Source organism: Vigna angularis, chromosome 2 (genome assembly GCF_016808095.1).
Source record: "Vigna angularis cultivar LongXiaoDou No.4 chromosome 2, ASM1680809v1, whole genome shotgun sequence".
In the NCBI taxonomy this organism is placed as follows: Eukaryota; Viridiplantae; Streptophyta; class Magnoliopsida; order Fabales; family Fabaceae; genus Vigna; species Vigna angularis.
Genome location: NC_068971.1, coordinates 49,195,788 through 49,211,162, shown reverse-complemented (window position 1 = coordinate 49,211,162; position 15,375 = coordinate 49,195,788). Strand labels below are relative to the sequence as shown.

The 15,375-nt window shown below is 33.8% G+C and overlaps 1 protein-coding gene across 1 annotated transcript; it reads right to left on the bottom strand.

The window, feature by feature from the left end:
• Window positions 1–619: 619 nt before the first annotated feature.
• LOC108329672 (vacuolar protein sorting-associated protein 51 homolog) lies at window positions 620–14,311 on the bottom strand. The gene is made up of 20 exons (XM_017564003.2): window positions 14,068–14,311; window positions 13,819–13,958; window positions 13,555–13,609; window positions 13,241–13,348; window positions 13,033–13,131; window positions 12,799–12,876; window positions 12,441–12,518; window positions 12,159–12,263; window positions 6,355–6,455; window positions 6,190–6,257; window positions 4,287–4,360; window positions 4,077–4,143; window positions 3,707–3,816; window positions 3,295–3,561; window positions 3,055–3,171; window positions 2,061–2,132; window positions 1,913–1,963; window positions 1,525–1,761; window positions 882–1,058; window positions 620–800 (listed from the first exon to the last, which is right to left on the bottom strand). Exons 1-20 carry the CDS (start codon window positions 14,239–14,241, stop codon window positions 681–683), a joined length of 2,298 nt encoding a protein of 765 aa, XP_017419492.1. The 5' UTR covers window positions 14,242–14,311; the 3' UTR covers window positions 620–680.
• Between the last annotated feature and the right edge of the window lie 1,064 nt (window positions 14,312–15,375).

Sequence of the window (15,375 nt, the reverse complement as noted above, 5' to 3'; positions counted from 1 at the left end):
ATATAGATACTATTTTCTTTTAATAATTATTTTACAAAAATATATTTAAGATAATTTATAATTAGTTAAAAATGTAATTTATTTACCGATCATTAGAAGAAAATAATTAAATAACAATTAATTTAGAAAAAAAATCATGTCTAAATTAAACATTATAATATAAATTTTAAAAAATAGTATTTAAATTTATTTATATTATTAATAAATTAGAAATCAATTTAACTTTTAATTCATAAATTAATTATAAATTTATTAATAATAGAAAATATTTTAGATACTAATAATTTTTAGTCAATAAGAATTTTTTTTATCTGTTTATAAAACAATGTTTAACTTAGTCATGATTAACTATATTTCATCCCAAATTAATTGTTATTTAATAAATTTTCATATAAAAAATAAGAATGAGTAAACAACTTTTCTTTTTCATGTTAGATCCAACAAACCCAAGTAGTTTCAATAGTTTTCTTTTTCATGTTATAGTTTATCATGAATAAGGTATCCTGTCAAACAAAACTCACGTTTAATTTTTATATTTAATTACATAAAATAAACATTTACTTTTTCAATACAAAGCTAATTCTAATTAAATATTAAATTCATAGTAGAATAACTGGTTGAATATTAAATTTATCAAAAAAGAATGATGGGAAAACTTGGTGTCCTGGTTAACAAAATGACTATGGAGAGATTAAATCGAATTCCTTATGTTGTGCCAGTTTTGCCTGTATAAGTCTATCCAATATGGGGAGCTCCAAAGGAATTGGATCAAGGCATCGCTCTACAGCGGCAACAATCACCTGTTCACAAATACAGTAAAATAAAATAACAAATAAATAATGAAATGAAAAGAAAGTAGGTGAACCACTATTTTCTCCAACCTCATCAAGCAAGAAGTCCATTGCAGCCTCATCTTCAACTATTTCTTTCAATGGAGTCCTCAAGAACTGAATATCCAATTGAATTTGCTGAAATCCACTCCGGTTAAAAGTCTGGAGCCTAGCATATTCTTGTAAACTTTTAAGGCACAATTTAACAATGGTCATAACCACTGATTCCTGCAGTTTGCAAGCAAATATTGATTAAAAGTTGTTTGCAACCAATTATTTGAATATTTAATCACCTATTTGATTTTTATTTTCATCTAAAAATATTAGATTGGTTCTTTAATTTTTTTTAGTTTTGATTTGTGAAAATCGATTTAATTTGGTATAATTTGTGAAATGTTGATGTAATTTAGTTATTTCTGTTGAATTTTTTAAAATGAATCAAATATTTTTCATCAATATTGAAGAGGATGGTTAGTTTTGTTAATATAATTAATGTAATCTTACTATCAATTTTGATGAAAACCCTTTGATATTTTTAAAGAAATTTAATATAAAAAATTAAATTACATCAATTTTTTAATAAATAATACTAAATTATATCTATTTTTACAAATTGAAACTCATATATTGACATTTTTGAATCATGAAGGAATTATTTAAATTTTGCATCACTAACATGATGGTTGTTAAATACCTGTGTATATTCTACTTTTGTGAAAATTTCAACCTTTTGTTTAAACAGCTTGGCTAGGTGTGTTTCCAAAAGCTGTTGGCTCCTTCCCTTCTGAATATTAGAGCGACTCAACTTCTCCTTCTCCTCCCGGAAAGAGTTGCTTCTTGATGAAGCAGAGCTCCCGTTACTATCAGCTCTTCGGTGCTTCGTCAAATCTTGAGGCAAAATCTGCTTCACTTCATTACCTGTAATTTTGAGCTGTAACATCAAGATAAAAAAATGTAAGTATTAAACACTAATAAAAAAATTTTAAAAAATCACTATTCGAGTACAATCCTCAAACAAATCAGAACAACTTAAAAGACGGAAAAGACAAAAGAAAAACAGCATTTGATTTGAAAGTACCCACCTCTTGTAGAAATAAATCAACACACATATGAACTTCTCTCGGTTCCTTGTGCTGTGCAAACAAAGCAAAGCAACGACTTCATTTTCAAATTCTTTCAAAGATAAAATTGGTATTTTTATTTTTGAAACAAAAGGCAGAACATACGTACCTTAACCCAATTGGGTGTGGCAAACCTCTTCTTCAGGAGAAGTGATATTCTCTGAGTTCTCATATTTATGTACTAAAAAGAATAAAATAAAGAATCTGTAAAGGCTACTAAACTTGTACATTGCTATTTTAATAGAGGAGACTCTATTAAGAAAAAGGAAGAGGTATAAGGGTAAAAATATTTAAGGTACATACAGCAATAAGAGTATCAGATATGGATTCCCCTTGAGCTTAAAACAAAAGCAATCAAGAAAGAGTGACACAACACAGAAACATGAATAAAGTTAGGCAACTAATTTGTTCACTTAGACGCGAAATCCCTAGAGCTATGTCCTGATTTGTTTGAAAAGAATAGAAAGACACTACGTTTCGTTGTTTGAATTATTTTACAAAATGAGGTCAAATGAAACAGGGTAGGAAAGTAATGACCAGGGTTTCTGTTATGCCATCTGCTAACGTGTTGTTTCTGCAGAAAGGAGGAAGAGCTTTAGTGAGAAAATAACTAACTTGCATGATTTTGTGTGGAGTTGGAACTGATACTCGAGGCAGGGAAATAGTAAGGAGAGGGTGTGTTGGTGGGTTCCGTCTTCCTTCCTCTAAAGTTTTCTTTTACCATGGTTATCTCATTCGTATGGCATTTGGAAGTGTTGCTGACTTAACATTTAGGTTTCCGGTAACTTTTCCTTTTCATTGTAAGAAAAACGCCATATATATTTGAGTGTTTAGTTTTCCTTCAAATAACTAGTTTTAAAAATGAATTAGTTCTTGGTACTTATCATAATACTGGCCAAAGCTATACACGGATATCCATATTGAATATCCTCTTTCTTTGGAAAGAAAAATATTGTCGGGCAGAACATTTTGCGGAAACCAAGCTTCAAAATAAAGAACAGGCTTTGATATAACTATATGTTATTAAGCAATGGAGGAGTAAGAACGAGGAAGGGTGTGAAGTTGCTGTTATTTTGCAACAAATTATGGAGTTTAAAATATACCAGCTGCAAGAACTTTTCACCAGCTGCCCTAAATTTTTGAGAGATCACTCCAGGAACAAAGGACAGTACATAGTCATAACCTCCAGCACTTCCACGACAAAAGGAAGCTGCTAAATCCTGAACATCGCAAGGCAATTTTTCAGGCATACATTACAAAACAATGAAAGGAAATTTAACCAAATAATTATTCCATTTCAAGGAATTAAATATCAAATACAAGGCAATCAAGTGAAACCTTGCCTCGGTGATTTTTGGTATGGCAGTTTGTCCAATAAAAGCAGACAGTTGGGCCAACACCAGAGCAAGGCGAGGAAAGGCTTTGTCACCTTGAGCTCCCTCCAAACCATGACTTTGAGTAGCTGAAGAATTGTTTCTTACTAAAAACGAAAGGAACTGAACCTCAAGTGCCCTAAAAAAATTTTGATATCCTTGTTGAACCCAATCAATTATTAACTCTCTTAGTTTATCTACAATCTCTAAGTTGTCATCTAGAATTTTGTGGATATCCTGAAATAATCGAGGGAAAGATTAAACATATATTAAACAACACAAAACACAAATAATCTGAGTTTTTTTAACAATGATATTATGTGTTTATACATGCATAAATATGATCTTGTTTCTACGTGTCTAGGTACATCAATGTGTTTACCAGCAAAACGTTGCTGCCTCCGTCGTAAACTGCTTTGATGCTAGCATCTAAGGCAACTTCCAATGAGTACTCCTCTGCTCCGCCCCGTTTCAGCACTTTTAAGAGGTGATCTACCAAACAGAAGCTAACTCAGAGAATGGCTATTACACATTGTTTGTTAACTATTTTTGTGGCCAAATCAAATCAGCCAATATTAAACTTCAAACTTTATAAGACTAGAAACCCTGACAACGTAATATTGTCCATTTTGTGCTTATGATCGTTAACATAGAGAGTCTAAGGATTTTATGTCTCCTTTCACCCATAGTATGACAATGTAAACATTTCAACTTTTTCGCTTTTAAAAATCAGATGTTTCCTATGAACTAACCTGAGATGTCTTGCATTAGATGAAAAAATGCACTTCTAATATACAGCTTGACAGCATTCTTGGTAGCCTGGAAATGTTTTGGATGAATATCCTTTTTTGAACTGGAACTTTCATTGGGATTGTATTGTGAAAAGAAAAAGAGAATGCTGAGTTGAAAAGCAAAATTTATTGATTAAAGTCAAAGTGGAGCTAATAACATTGATAGATGACCTCGAGGGAATGATTTGAGAGAGATATATCCTCTAAGACTTCAACCAATCGGAGCACGTCATTCCAGATAACTCCTGTTCCCAAGTGAAATTACACATTTGAAAACAACAAAATCAGATCCAAAAACTGTTTATATTAATGTTAGCTTTGAAAATATTTCTTGAGAACACAATTATAGCGTTATAAAAGCATGATATTATAGAAGATATCTCTTTTAATTAATTTGATTTAGCAAATGTCTATCCAGCTGCAATAAATGGAGATCATGACGAGATTTTCCTTAAAAGTCTAACGCATTATACAAGATATCATTGAGTGTGCACTCTGTTGCAATAAATCATCAAATAGAATAGAAAAAACGCATTGCATACGTTGATGTTAAACATGTTGACATTATTGAGGTTCCTGCTTTACTGTACACAATTTGATGAAGATGTGTGAAGATTTCATTAATCTAACCTTGTCAAAACATATCTTGTCTTGAAGATTGAAGACTAAAGACTTGGATGTTTAGAGAATTTATCTTGTCTTTTGAAGATTGAAGAGTAAAGACTTGGATGTTTAGAAAATGTATTTTCATTAGAAGTAGTTGCTTAGATCAGAGCATATCTTCGCTGAGTTTCATTTTTATGATTTAATCTGATAAATGAATTTAGAAAGTCACTTGAAAGTACTTTTGATCTTAATTTGGTAATAAGAAGAATTTAATTGATTAAAGAGATTATTTTAATATATTAAAGTGTTCTTATCTATTTGAAAGATAACATTTTAATTGATTAAATATTCATTCTAATTTATTAAAATTACTTAGAATCATGATCAGTTCTGAGGAGAAGTTTTTAATATATTAAAACCACTTTTTAGTATATTAAACTTTTTATTTTGCATTCAGAAGGTTTAGACTAGTCTATTTTAATTTGTTAAAACATAGTTTTAATCTATTAATTTTACTAGTGAATGAAATTAACATATTAAAATGAACCATTTGAATTTATTAACTCTCTTACTCTGACTTCTTTTGATACAACTTCTGAGCAAAAATTTTTAAAATTCTTTGCAATCTTGAAAGAGTTATTTATAGGCAGAAACTAGTTTCTTGGAGCATTAATCATTTTGAAAAAGGAAACTGAGTTCTTCTCACCTGAAACTATGTTGATATGTACTGATTTGTGTAATCAAGCAATATTATTCCTTGTTTTTTGTTTCTTGTGTGTTTAGTTGTTTCTGAATAAATTTTCCATTGACAGCTCAGTAACATAGTGTTATTGCTGTCAATAATAGATTTTGTAGGGTGCATGAGTGATGTTCTTGGGTGTTCTTGTTTCTTAAGTGTTTGTAAACTTTTTGTTCAATGGAAGCCTGGTTATTGTGGCTAGGCAAACTAAATGTAGCTCTGTGAAGAGTGAATTAGCATAAAAAAGCCTGTATGCAATTCTTCTTCTCTACTCAATTTAATTTTGTTTAGTGAATTATCTTAGTTTTTGGTTCTTCTTGTTTCTGCATTTTAATTGAATCAATCAGTTTTGTGTAACTTTTATTCACGCATACAATAGCATAACTTGATATTTCTACTTTGGTGATTAAGCAGATTTCAAATATCTGGAAAATGATAATATTAAATCCTTTGATCAAATTTAGTTTATAAACCTTTTCATTCTAAATTTCAAAGATTTTTTAAAATTACGAAGGGAGTTCAATTCATCCCTTTTAAACTTGGCTATCTTTTTTAACAAAACAACTATCATTACACAAAATCATTCCTACAAGAATCATAATAAGTTTTCTTTGATGGTTATAAAAAAACTAATATGAATTGAAAAATGAAAACAAGTGTGTTTTGTTAATGTAAGAAATTACATTAACATATCAATGAGTGATGTAGTAACATAATCAAACTACTTACTAAGAACGCCAAGTAGATCTTCCGAACAAATCCGTGTCATCACATACGCTTCTATAATTACAAAGTACCTGAATAACAATTAAAATATTAATTTGCATATAATGAAAATTTTATGTAATGTATTAAATTTAACGGTACTTTGCATTGTAACGTAAAGATCCTAACTTGGTCAGCAGGTCTTGAGCAAGTTTAACTAATTGCTTTTCTGAATCTGGAAATATTACTCGAAATGCACGAAGGGCCTCCACGAACTCGTTAATGGCTGCCTGTGTTAGGAAATAGGGACAGAACCGTACGCTTAATTCATCAGTCATCTAACCATAACTACCAACGAAGATATATCATATATGAAAAAATAAAAGTAAAACATGGCATGAAGCAACACCCTTTCACCCAATAATTGTTTTTTAACAGAAGGATTACAATGACAAAACCTTTGTCTCACTTAATTGCAGGATGGGTGATTCTATGAATTTGAAGTTTGTAGTAAAATTCATCTAATAATAAGAAATACTCTCTACTCCCTTTCAAAATATTTGTTGCTTCAAAAGTTTTAGTTTGTTTTTATTACAAAAACCAATAACTTGTTAGTTACTTTTTTGAAGTTTATCATTGTCATTTGGTATCTCAATTAATTGGAATAAGAGAGCCGTAATGGAATTAATACTGGGTAATACAGTTCAAAGCATTGACCTTTATTTTTATCTTGATATTGAGAATATTTACTGACATTTTTAAGCAATGTGCGAATACTAAAATTATAAAATTATTTTGACAGCATTAATCATAGATATTATGTCCACTACTTAATCATTGTTAGCCACTGATATCCTTTCTCTGCACATGAATCACCTATATTCCCAAATATTGTGAGAAATTATATATATTCTACAAGAATTTAATACCCAACATAACTATCTCATCCCCGTATCGCTTCACCAAACCATATCTTACCATAGACGCTTTTCTAAGACAAATAATCTTAATGTTGTTTGTGTGTTGTCACCAAGGGGACGGATGACCTAAACAATGACCATTTGATAAGAGCTACATACAAGAGCCGCACACAACGTGGCATTTGAACAAAATCTTAAGCGAACAAAGATAGCAATAGTATAGCAAATAAATGTTGGAAGTCCCATATCGACTAGAAATAAGGTCAATTCTTAGTTTATAAGTGGGTGCAAACCTCACCTTACAAGCCGGTTTTGTGGGGTTGAGTTAGGCTTAAAACCCACTACTAACATGGTATCAAGAGCTAACACTGATATCCTCTAAGTTATAGGAATCAGTGCCTTTTTTCATTAAATATTTACTAATTGTTCTAAAACTGTTATTATTAATGCCAATGGAGTCTCATCTCCTATTGAATATAGGTACTATATCCCTCTCACCCTCCTTATCGATTCGGACGGTTGGGACATCCCTCTTTTGGTTATTTAAAAATCATCGTGTTGTGTTTCCTTTAAGCAATAACAAAACTAATTTTTCTTTTTCATTAATTCACACAGATGTTTGGGGCCCTGCCCCGCAATATACACATAATGGAAAAAAATGGTTTATCAGTTTTGTTGATGATTGTACTCGGGTAACCTGGGTATATTTGCTTAAATATAAAAGTGATGTGTGTGATGTGGTTCGTTCCTTCTATCATTTTATTGTTACACAATTTAACACATCTATTAAGGTCATTCGATCAGACAATGGAGGAGAATATTTTAAGACTGAATTAATAGAGTTCATGAACTCTAAAGGCATCTTGCATCAAACTACATGTCCTTATTCACCACAACAAAATGGAGTGGCTGAGAGGAAAAATAGACATATATTAGGGGTGACAAGATCACTTTTGATAGATGGTAATGTCCCATCTCATTTATGGGGTGAGGCTGTGAGCTCTGCCGTTTATTTAATTAATCGAACTCCTTCTAGTGTGCTTAACTTTCGAAGGCCTTTTGATGTGTTGTCTGATCATTGTATCCTTCCTCCCATAGTTTATTTACCACCTCATATTTTTGGATGTGTTATATATGTTCACTTACACCCACATCAACGTACAAAGCTTGAAGAACGAGCGATCAAATGTGTTTTTGTTGGGTATGGATCAACTCAAAAAGGTTACCGTGCTTACCATCCACCATCAAGGAAATTTTATATTTCTATGGATGTGACATTTAATGAGCATGGATTTTTTTATGTTGATTCTCCACTTCAGGGAGGCAATGAAAGTGAAGTGCATAATCATGATGTTGGTATGTTTGATTGTGAAGATAAATTATTGTGTGAGGATCATTCTGCAGGAAGTGAGCCAATCCTAAATATGGACCCTTCTTTTCTGGATAATACAGTGTCTTCTGATCATAACCAATTGGCTCAATCTTCTCCACAGGTTCAACTTGACTCTTCAAAGGTACCTTCTGATCCTATCTCTGATAATACTAATTTAGATGGAATTGATTCTTGTCTGCGTGAGACCACCAGCACACCAAACACTGAGTCTACTACTGCTCAATATATTCTTCCACCTCGTTCTAACCGTGGTCAACCTCCAGTTAAATATGAACCAGACCTCCAAGCCAAAGTTAAATATCCCATTAGTAAATATGTGTCATCTCACAGGTTATCTCAGTCATATGCATCATTTGTATCTCAATTATCTTCAATTTCTATTCCTAGTAATGTACAGGAAGCTTTGGCAGATCCTAGATGGGCCGAAGCAATGGTTGAGGAGATGGCAGCTTTAGAAAAAAACAACACTTGGGATCTTGTGTCCTTACCAAAAGGGAAGAAAACTGTGGGCTGTAAATGGGTCTTTACAATTAAGCATAAAGCTGATGGAACTATTGAGAGGTATAAAGCACGACTTGTGGCTAAAGGTTACACTCAATCTTATGGTGTAGATTACCAAGAGACGTTCACACCAGTAGCCAAACTCAATACTGTGAGAATACTTTTGTCGCTAGCTGCAAACCAAGATTGGCCTCTTCTACAATTTGATGTGAAAAATGTTTTCCTACACGGAGAAATTTCAGAAGAAATTTATATGGATTCTCCACTAGGCATGACTGATTCAATTGGAATGAAGGTTTGCAAATTAAAGAAGGCTCTATATGGATTAAAACAATCTCCAAGAGCATGGTTTGGAAGGTTTACCAAGTCTATGAAGGCTTTTGGCTATAGAGCAAGTAACTCTGATCACACCTTATTTTTTAAGAGAGGAAAAGAAAAAATTACAGCTTTGATTATATATGTAGATGACATGATTGTTACAAGAAATGACCAAGATGAGATTTCTAGTTTACAACAATACCTTGCATCTGAATTTGAGATGAAACAACTTGGAAACCTCAAATATTTTTTGGGTATTGAAGTAGCTAGATCAAAACATGGTATTTTTCTATGCCAAAGAAAATATACTATTGATTTACTGTCGGAAACTGGGCTGCTTGGGAGTAAACCAGCTGATACACCAATTGAACAAAATCATAAACTCTTTCAATGCTCAGATTCAGCAAGCATAGACAGAGGAAGATACCAAAGGCTGGTAGGAAAATTAATTTATTTGTGCCATACACGTCCAGATATCACCTATGCAGTGAATGTTGTTAGTCAATTTATGCATGACCCACGAAAGCTTCATATGGATGTTGTTGAAAGGATTTTGAGATATTTGAAGTCCGCTCCTGGAAAAGGAATTTTGTTCTCAAATCATGAAAACTTAAAGGTAGAAGGGTACACTGATGCAGATTGGGCAGGTTCAAAAGATGATAGAAGATCTACCTCTGGATACTTTACCTTTGTAGGAGGGAATCTTGTAACTTGGAGGAGTAAAAAACAACCTGTAGTAGCAAGATCTAGTGTTGAAGCAGAATTCAGAGGCATGGCACTAGGTGTATGTGAACTTTTGTGGACTAAAAATGTGCTATCAGATTTGGGCTTTACACAAAATGAAGCTATGAGTTTGTACTGTGACAATACTTCGGCTATAGCAATTGCTCACAATCCTGTGCAACATGATAGAACAAAGCATGTGGAGATTGATAGACATTTCATCAAAGAGAAGCTTGAAGTTGGAATAATTTCATTTCCTTTTGTAAGATCAGAATTGCAGTTGGCTGATGTTCTCACCAAAGGAGTATCAAGAAGATTGTTTAATGAGTCTCTATTCAAGTTGGGAATGTGTGATATCCATGCACCAACTTGAGTGGGGGTGTTAAGATATGCCAAATATTCTATCACTAGTACATTTAAAGGAAATGGCACCGGTTAAATTTGCTAATAGGCACCGGTTTTTGAACCGAGGCATATTCAGACGAGGTAAAAAGTGATCAACTTTATGCCTCGGTTCTGGAACGAGACAAAAAACGGTACGATTCGGCCTCGGTTATCAGAACCGAGATTGTTCTTCTCCTTCTACTGCCTCGGTTGGAGGCTAAACCGAGGCAGTAGGGTCTTTTTTTTATTTTTATTTTCCGTTATGCATTATCAGTAGGGTTTTTGAACAAGGAGAGAACTCAGATTAAGCAAAACCCTCACCCCTTTTTGTAGATCTGAACACATTAGCTTGCTTTGAAAATGATGGCAAATTAACACAGGAATTTAATTTTGGTGCCTCAAGCAAATTAACACAGAAAAGTTAACACAGGCAACATCAGATCTGACCCTAATTTTACCCCAATCTGACCCTAATCTCAGATTCGCACCACCACCATCAACATCAGAAAAACCCTAATCTGACCACCACCACCACCACTATCACCGCCGCCACCATTGACGCACCATCACCGCTTGCTCTTCCCTCCAGAGGCGACGCACTCGCAGGAGATTTTGGAGACCGAGAGAGCGACGGAGCGAGCCAGCGAGAGAGTGACGGAGCGAGACCGAGGGGAGAGAGGCGCGAGAGCGAGAGGGAGGCGAGGGGAGGGGAGGGAGGCGCGAGAGCGAGAGGGAGGCGCGAGAGCGAGGGAGGCGAGGTGAGGGGAGGGAGGCGCGAGAGCGAGAGGGAGGCGCGAGAGCGAGAGGGAGGCGAGGTGAGGGGAGGGAGGCGCGAGAGCGAGAGGGAGGCGAGGTGAGGGGAGGGAGGCGCGAGAGCGAGGGAGGCGAGAGTGAGGGTAGGTTTTCGTTCAAATTGGGGAAAATATTTGGGGAAATAAGAGGGTTATATGCCTCGGTCCTTCTGGCCCGAGGCAGTATATGCACCGGTTTTTCTTAACCGTGTCAGAAACCACTAATTAGGCACCAGTTGCTTTCACAACCGAAGTAGTAACCCTTTTTGACACCGGTCAAGTCTGAACCGAGGCCTATAAGGTCTCGTTAATTATAAAACTGCCACCGTGTCTGAATAGACAGCGGTTTGGTGTAAACCGAGGTCTATTGTGCGAGTTTAAAAGCACATTTTGTACTAGTGTATTAAAGGATATTAGGCAATCAAATATTGTGTTAGTTATAATTTAGATATTATTATAATTTGTGCAGATTTGTGCACCTGTCATTCCTTTAATAGATGAAGGATTATAGGATCCTTAAATGTATATATATATATGGTACTCTACTCTTTGAAATAATACATCAGAATTATTCTTACAAGCCGGTTTTGTGGGGTTGAGTTAGGCTTAAAACCCACTACTAACATGGTATCAGAGCCATAGAGCCTATCCTAGCGAGTTCTAAGTGGGCATTCTATTCTTCTATTCCACCCGCTATCGGACCGTCATTGGGCCACCCAATTTCTACTATCACACACGAGATGTCTATACCTCGGCGTGAAGGGGGTGTGTTGGAAGTCCCACATCGACTAGAGATAAGGCTAAATTATAATATATAAGTGAGGTGCAAACCTTACCTTACAAGCCGGTTTTGTGAGGTTGAGTTAGGCTTAAAGTCCACTTCTAACCCACTACTAACAATAAAAACATGAAGATTTTGAAGAAAAGTGCATTAGACAAAGGATAATACTCTGAACTGCTTACCTCGTGAACAGAGGGATACTCATTCTTCATTACTTCAGGGATAATCTGCACGTCTGTAAGCGAAAGCTCCAACTTCTCCAGTAGCTTTGTCTTCAAATAGTCCACCTGTTAATAAACTGAAAACTTATCGATCCCTGCAACTCTTACAAAATGCAAGAGAAAATGGATTTTTGCACAAGAATATAATTTTCCCCATTTATTGCAAATATTGAAAAATAAACAAAACCTCAACAGTTAACACGGTACAAAATGTTGTTTCAAGGAAAAGAGATTAGTACAGACAGGAAAATTCAACTGTTTCAAGAGAACTGCAGCCTCGGCTCTCACTTGCATTGATTCAGAATCTGAAAATACTTTTCCCTGGTTAGAGAAAAAAATGTCAAATTATGAAGAAAAACTTCTCAAAAACATACCATCAGTTGTTTATTCTACTAAGCATACTATTAGAGACTTCGAGTTCACTGCACTCCTTAAGCTCTTAGATCATGTTTAGAAGATTGGTTTAGAAAGGAAGGATAGAACAAGCTAATCTAGTCTAATCGAACCCAATTTTATCATAAGTTTCATACTCAAATTCTATCTTACAATGGGCATGTACCAAGCTGAAGATAAAATGTATAAAAATGTAAAAGAACTATACCTGCAAATTTTTTACTATGATAGCTATTGCTTCTTCAGATGCTCGCTTACAATCTTGGAATGATGAATCTCCATAGGCCTAGTAAAGAGGGAAAAAGGAAAAGAAAATATCTCATCTGAGGCCTAACTTTTACATTATAGGAAAATAATCTGTCCGATGTGTGAGGTAAAGGTATATAAAACCGTAGAAGCAGCCAAACGGGTTGAATCATTAATAATATCAGCCAAACAGGACCTTAAAAATTGGCATTGAACCGGTGTAGAACCTGACCGCGTCTGCATAGGCCTCGGACTTGATGCACTTGCCTAATCTATCAGGTAGGTCATATATGAACTGCTCATCCACAACGATGAAAATGGTATAAAACATAACCTTCGCGAGTAAGGAAAAAATATATGAATTCCATCAAAAACTTTGTGAGGCAGAGTCATTGCTTTGATACCTGAACTTTACGAAGAAGATTGCATGTCCGGTGCATTTTCTCTATATGCTCCCTATTTTCGCACAGAGAAGTGTTAACGCTATCACTCCTTGATTGTACAGACATGATCTGCACCGGGAAAAAAGGTGGAATACTCATGAACTTTTGCGCATCTTTTTTTTCTTTACAGCAAGAAAGTTCGAGGAGTGAAAAGTGAAAACAATAAATCTCAAAACGGATTAAAAAAGTTCCCTACTAAAAATATAAAAGAAACTCAAACTCTTCTAGTTTTATATTCGATCAATCAATCTCTTAATGAATAAGTAAATGCTTACCTTCTCAAGAAGCTGTTCCATATTTTCCTCCATCCCTAAAATATTACTCTTCATCCTGTTTGAAAAAAAAAACTACTCTGATCTTCTTTTCTCCAAAGTAAATCGTACGTTAAAAAAAAGTCACACGCACACATATATATAGCAAGATGAACGTGAGAAAATAGGAGAATTTTTCACATTACAGTGTAACGATGGAAATTGCATGTGAAGTAGCAAAATTTAACAGAAAAGTAACATCATAATAAAGTATAAAAAAGACAGTACCTCTTTATAGTATCTGTAGCGCAGATGAACTTATTATAATTCTCGTAGACGAGCATTTGCAAGTCAGTATCTAGATTCTTTATTTCAGCTACCATTTCAACGTGCTTCTGGAGTAGACCTTCCAAATTGCTCTTTCGCGCCTTCAAAGCGATTGTTTTAATGTCAACAGATCACAGTCACATTCGTCAGCGTAAACGAGAGTATAATGTCATTCAATCTCGGAAAACAGAAAAGAATAACTACATGTACCATGATTTTCATGTACTGATCAGGTTGGAAGGAAGAGGAATCGATGTCATCGGGTGAGATGTGTTTGGAAAAAGGATTGTTGGAGGACGCTGAAGGGATTGGAGAGTAGAAACTGGCGAGCAGATCTCTCGTTCTTCTTGCTTTCTCGTCCAATAGCGTATCGTCGATGTCCATGGCTTCTTTTTGCGCCTTATTGGTAGAATCGGAGTGAGACAGTGAACGCTTCTCCTTCAATCTTTGAAATTAATAAGGGGACGACGAATGAAACGTTGTCGTCTTTATATGAATAACTGTTCCTTGCATAATTTTCATCCAATGCATGCTGTAGAGACTTTTTCAGTTATGATGCTGTAACATTATTCACTATGCTATGCCTTCTCCCTAAGTCAGAATTTCAGATTCCTATATGATCTAGTGATTATTTTTTTTCCATGTTTTTTTATATAAGCATGATAAAAATATATGATTTAAAATTAGAGAATTAAAATATTGGGCAGGTAAATATTTTGCCTGTAATTCCTAGTATGAATTTTAGTCCGATCAATTTGTCTGTCCGTCTTACATATTTATTTATACTTAATTAAAAGCTCTTAAAAAATTTCTCTAACATAAAATAATGGTGAATATTTGTTTAGATGTTTTAATATAATACAAGCAAGTTTATGTTTGTTTACAAATAAAAATCAATTAAAAAACACTTTGTCATAGTCTATTCAAAATGACCTTTTGTTTTGTTTTTATTCAAATTTAAAATTCTGTACAACTTCAATGTTTTGCAAAGTTTAAGCAAATATGAGAAAAAAGAATGTTTTTAAAATGAGACTTTGAAAAGAAAAAAAAAAGTGATAAAACAACTGTTATTTATCAGGTAGTGTTTGAATTGAAGAAAGAATTGGAAGAAGAATGAATAGATGAATTTAAAACGATGGAGATGTTGTTTGAATTAAGAAATTTGAAAGAAAAAATTATGAATAATTTAATTAATGTAATAAATTAAAAAAATATTAGATAAGATATTTAAATTATTATTTTACCCTTATAGTTAAAATGAATATAAAATAAAAATGATAATGGTAATCGTTCCAGTTTCAGATTCTAAGCTTAGCGTAATTGATTTCGGATTCAGAATCGATTCTATGACGTAAAATCGATTCTGCCTTCAACCTACTGCATTATTATATTGATTCAGCTCCATGCAACATCAATAATAAAAGTTTGAGTTCCTCAAACATTCAATGTAAAAAAATCTTATATTGACTAGGACACATCTGTATGTTTGGTTGCAGTTTTAATTCAAATCAAAACAAA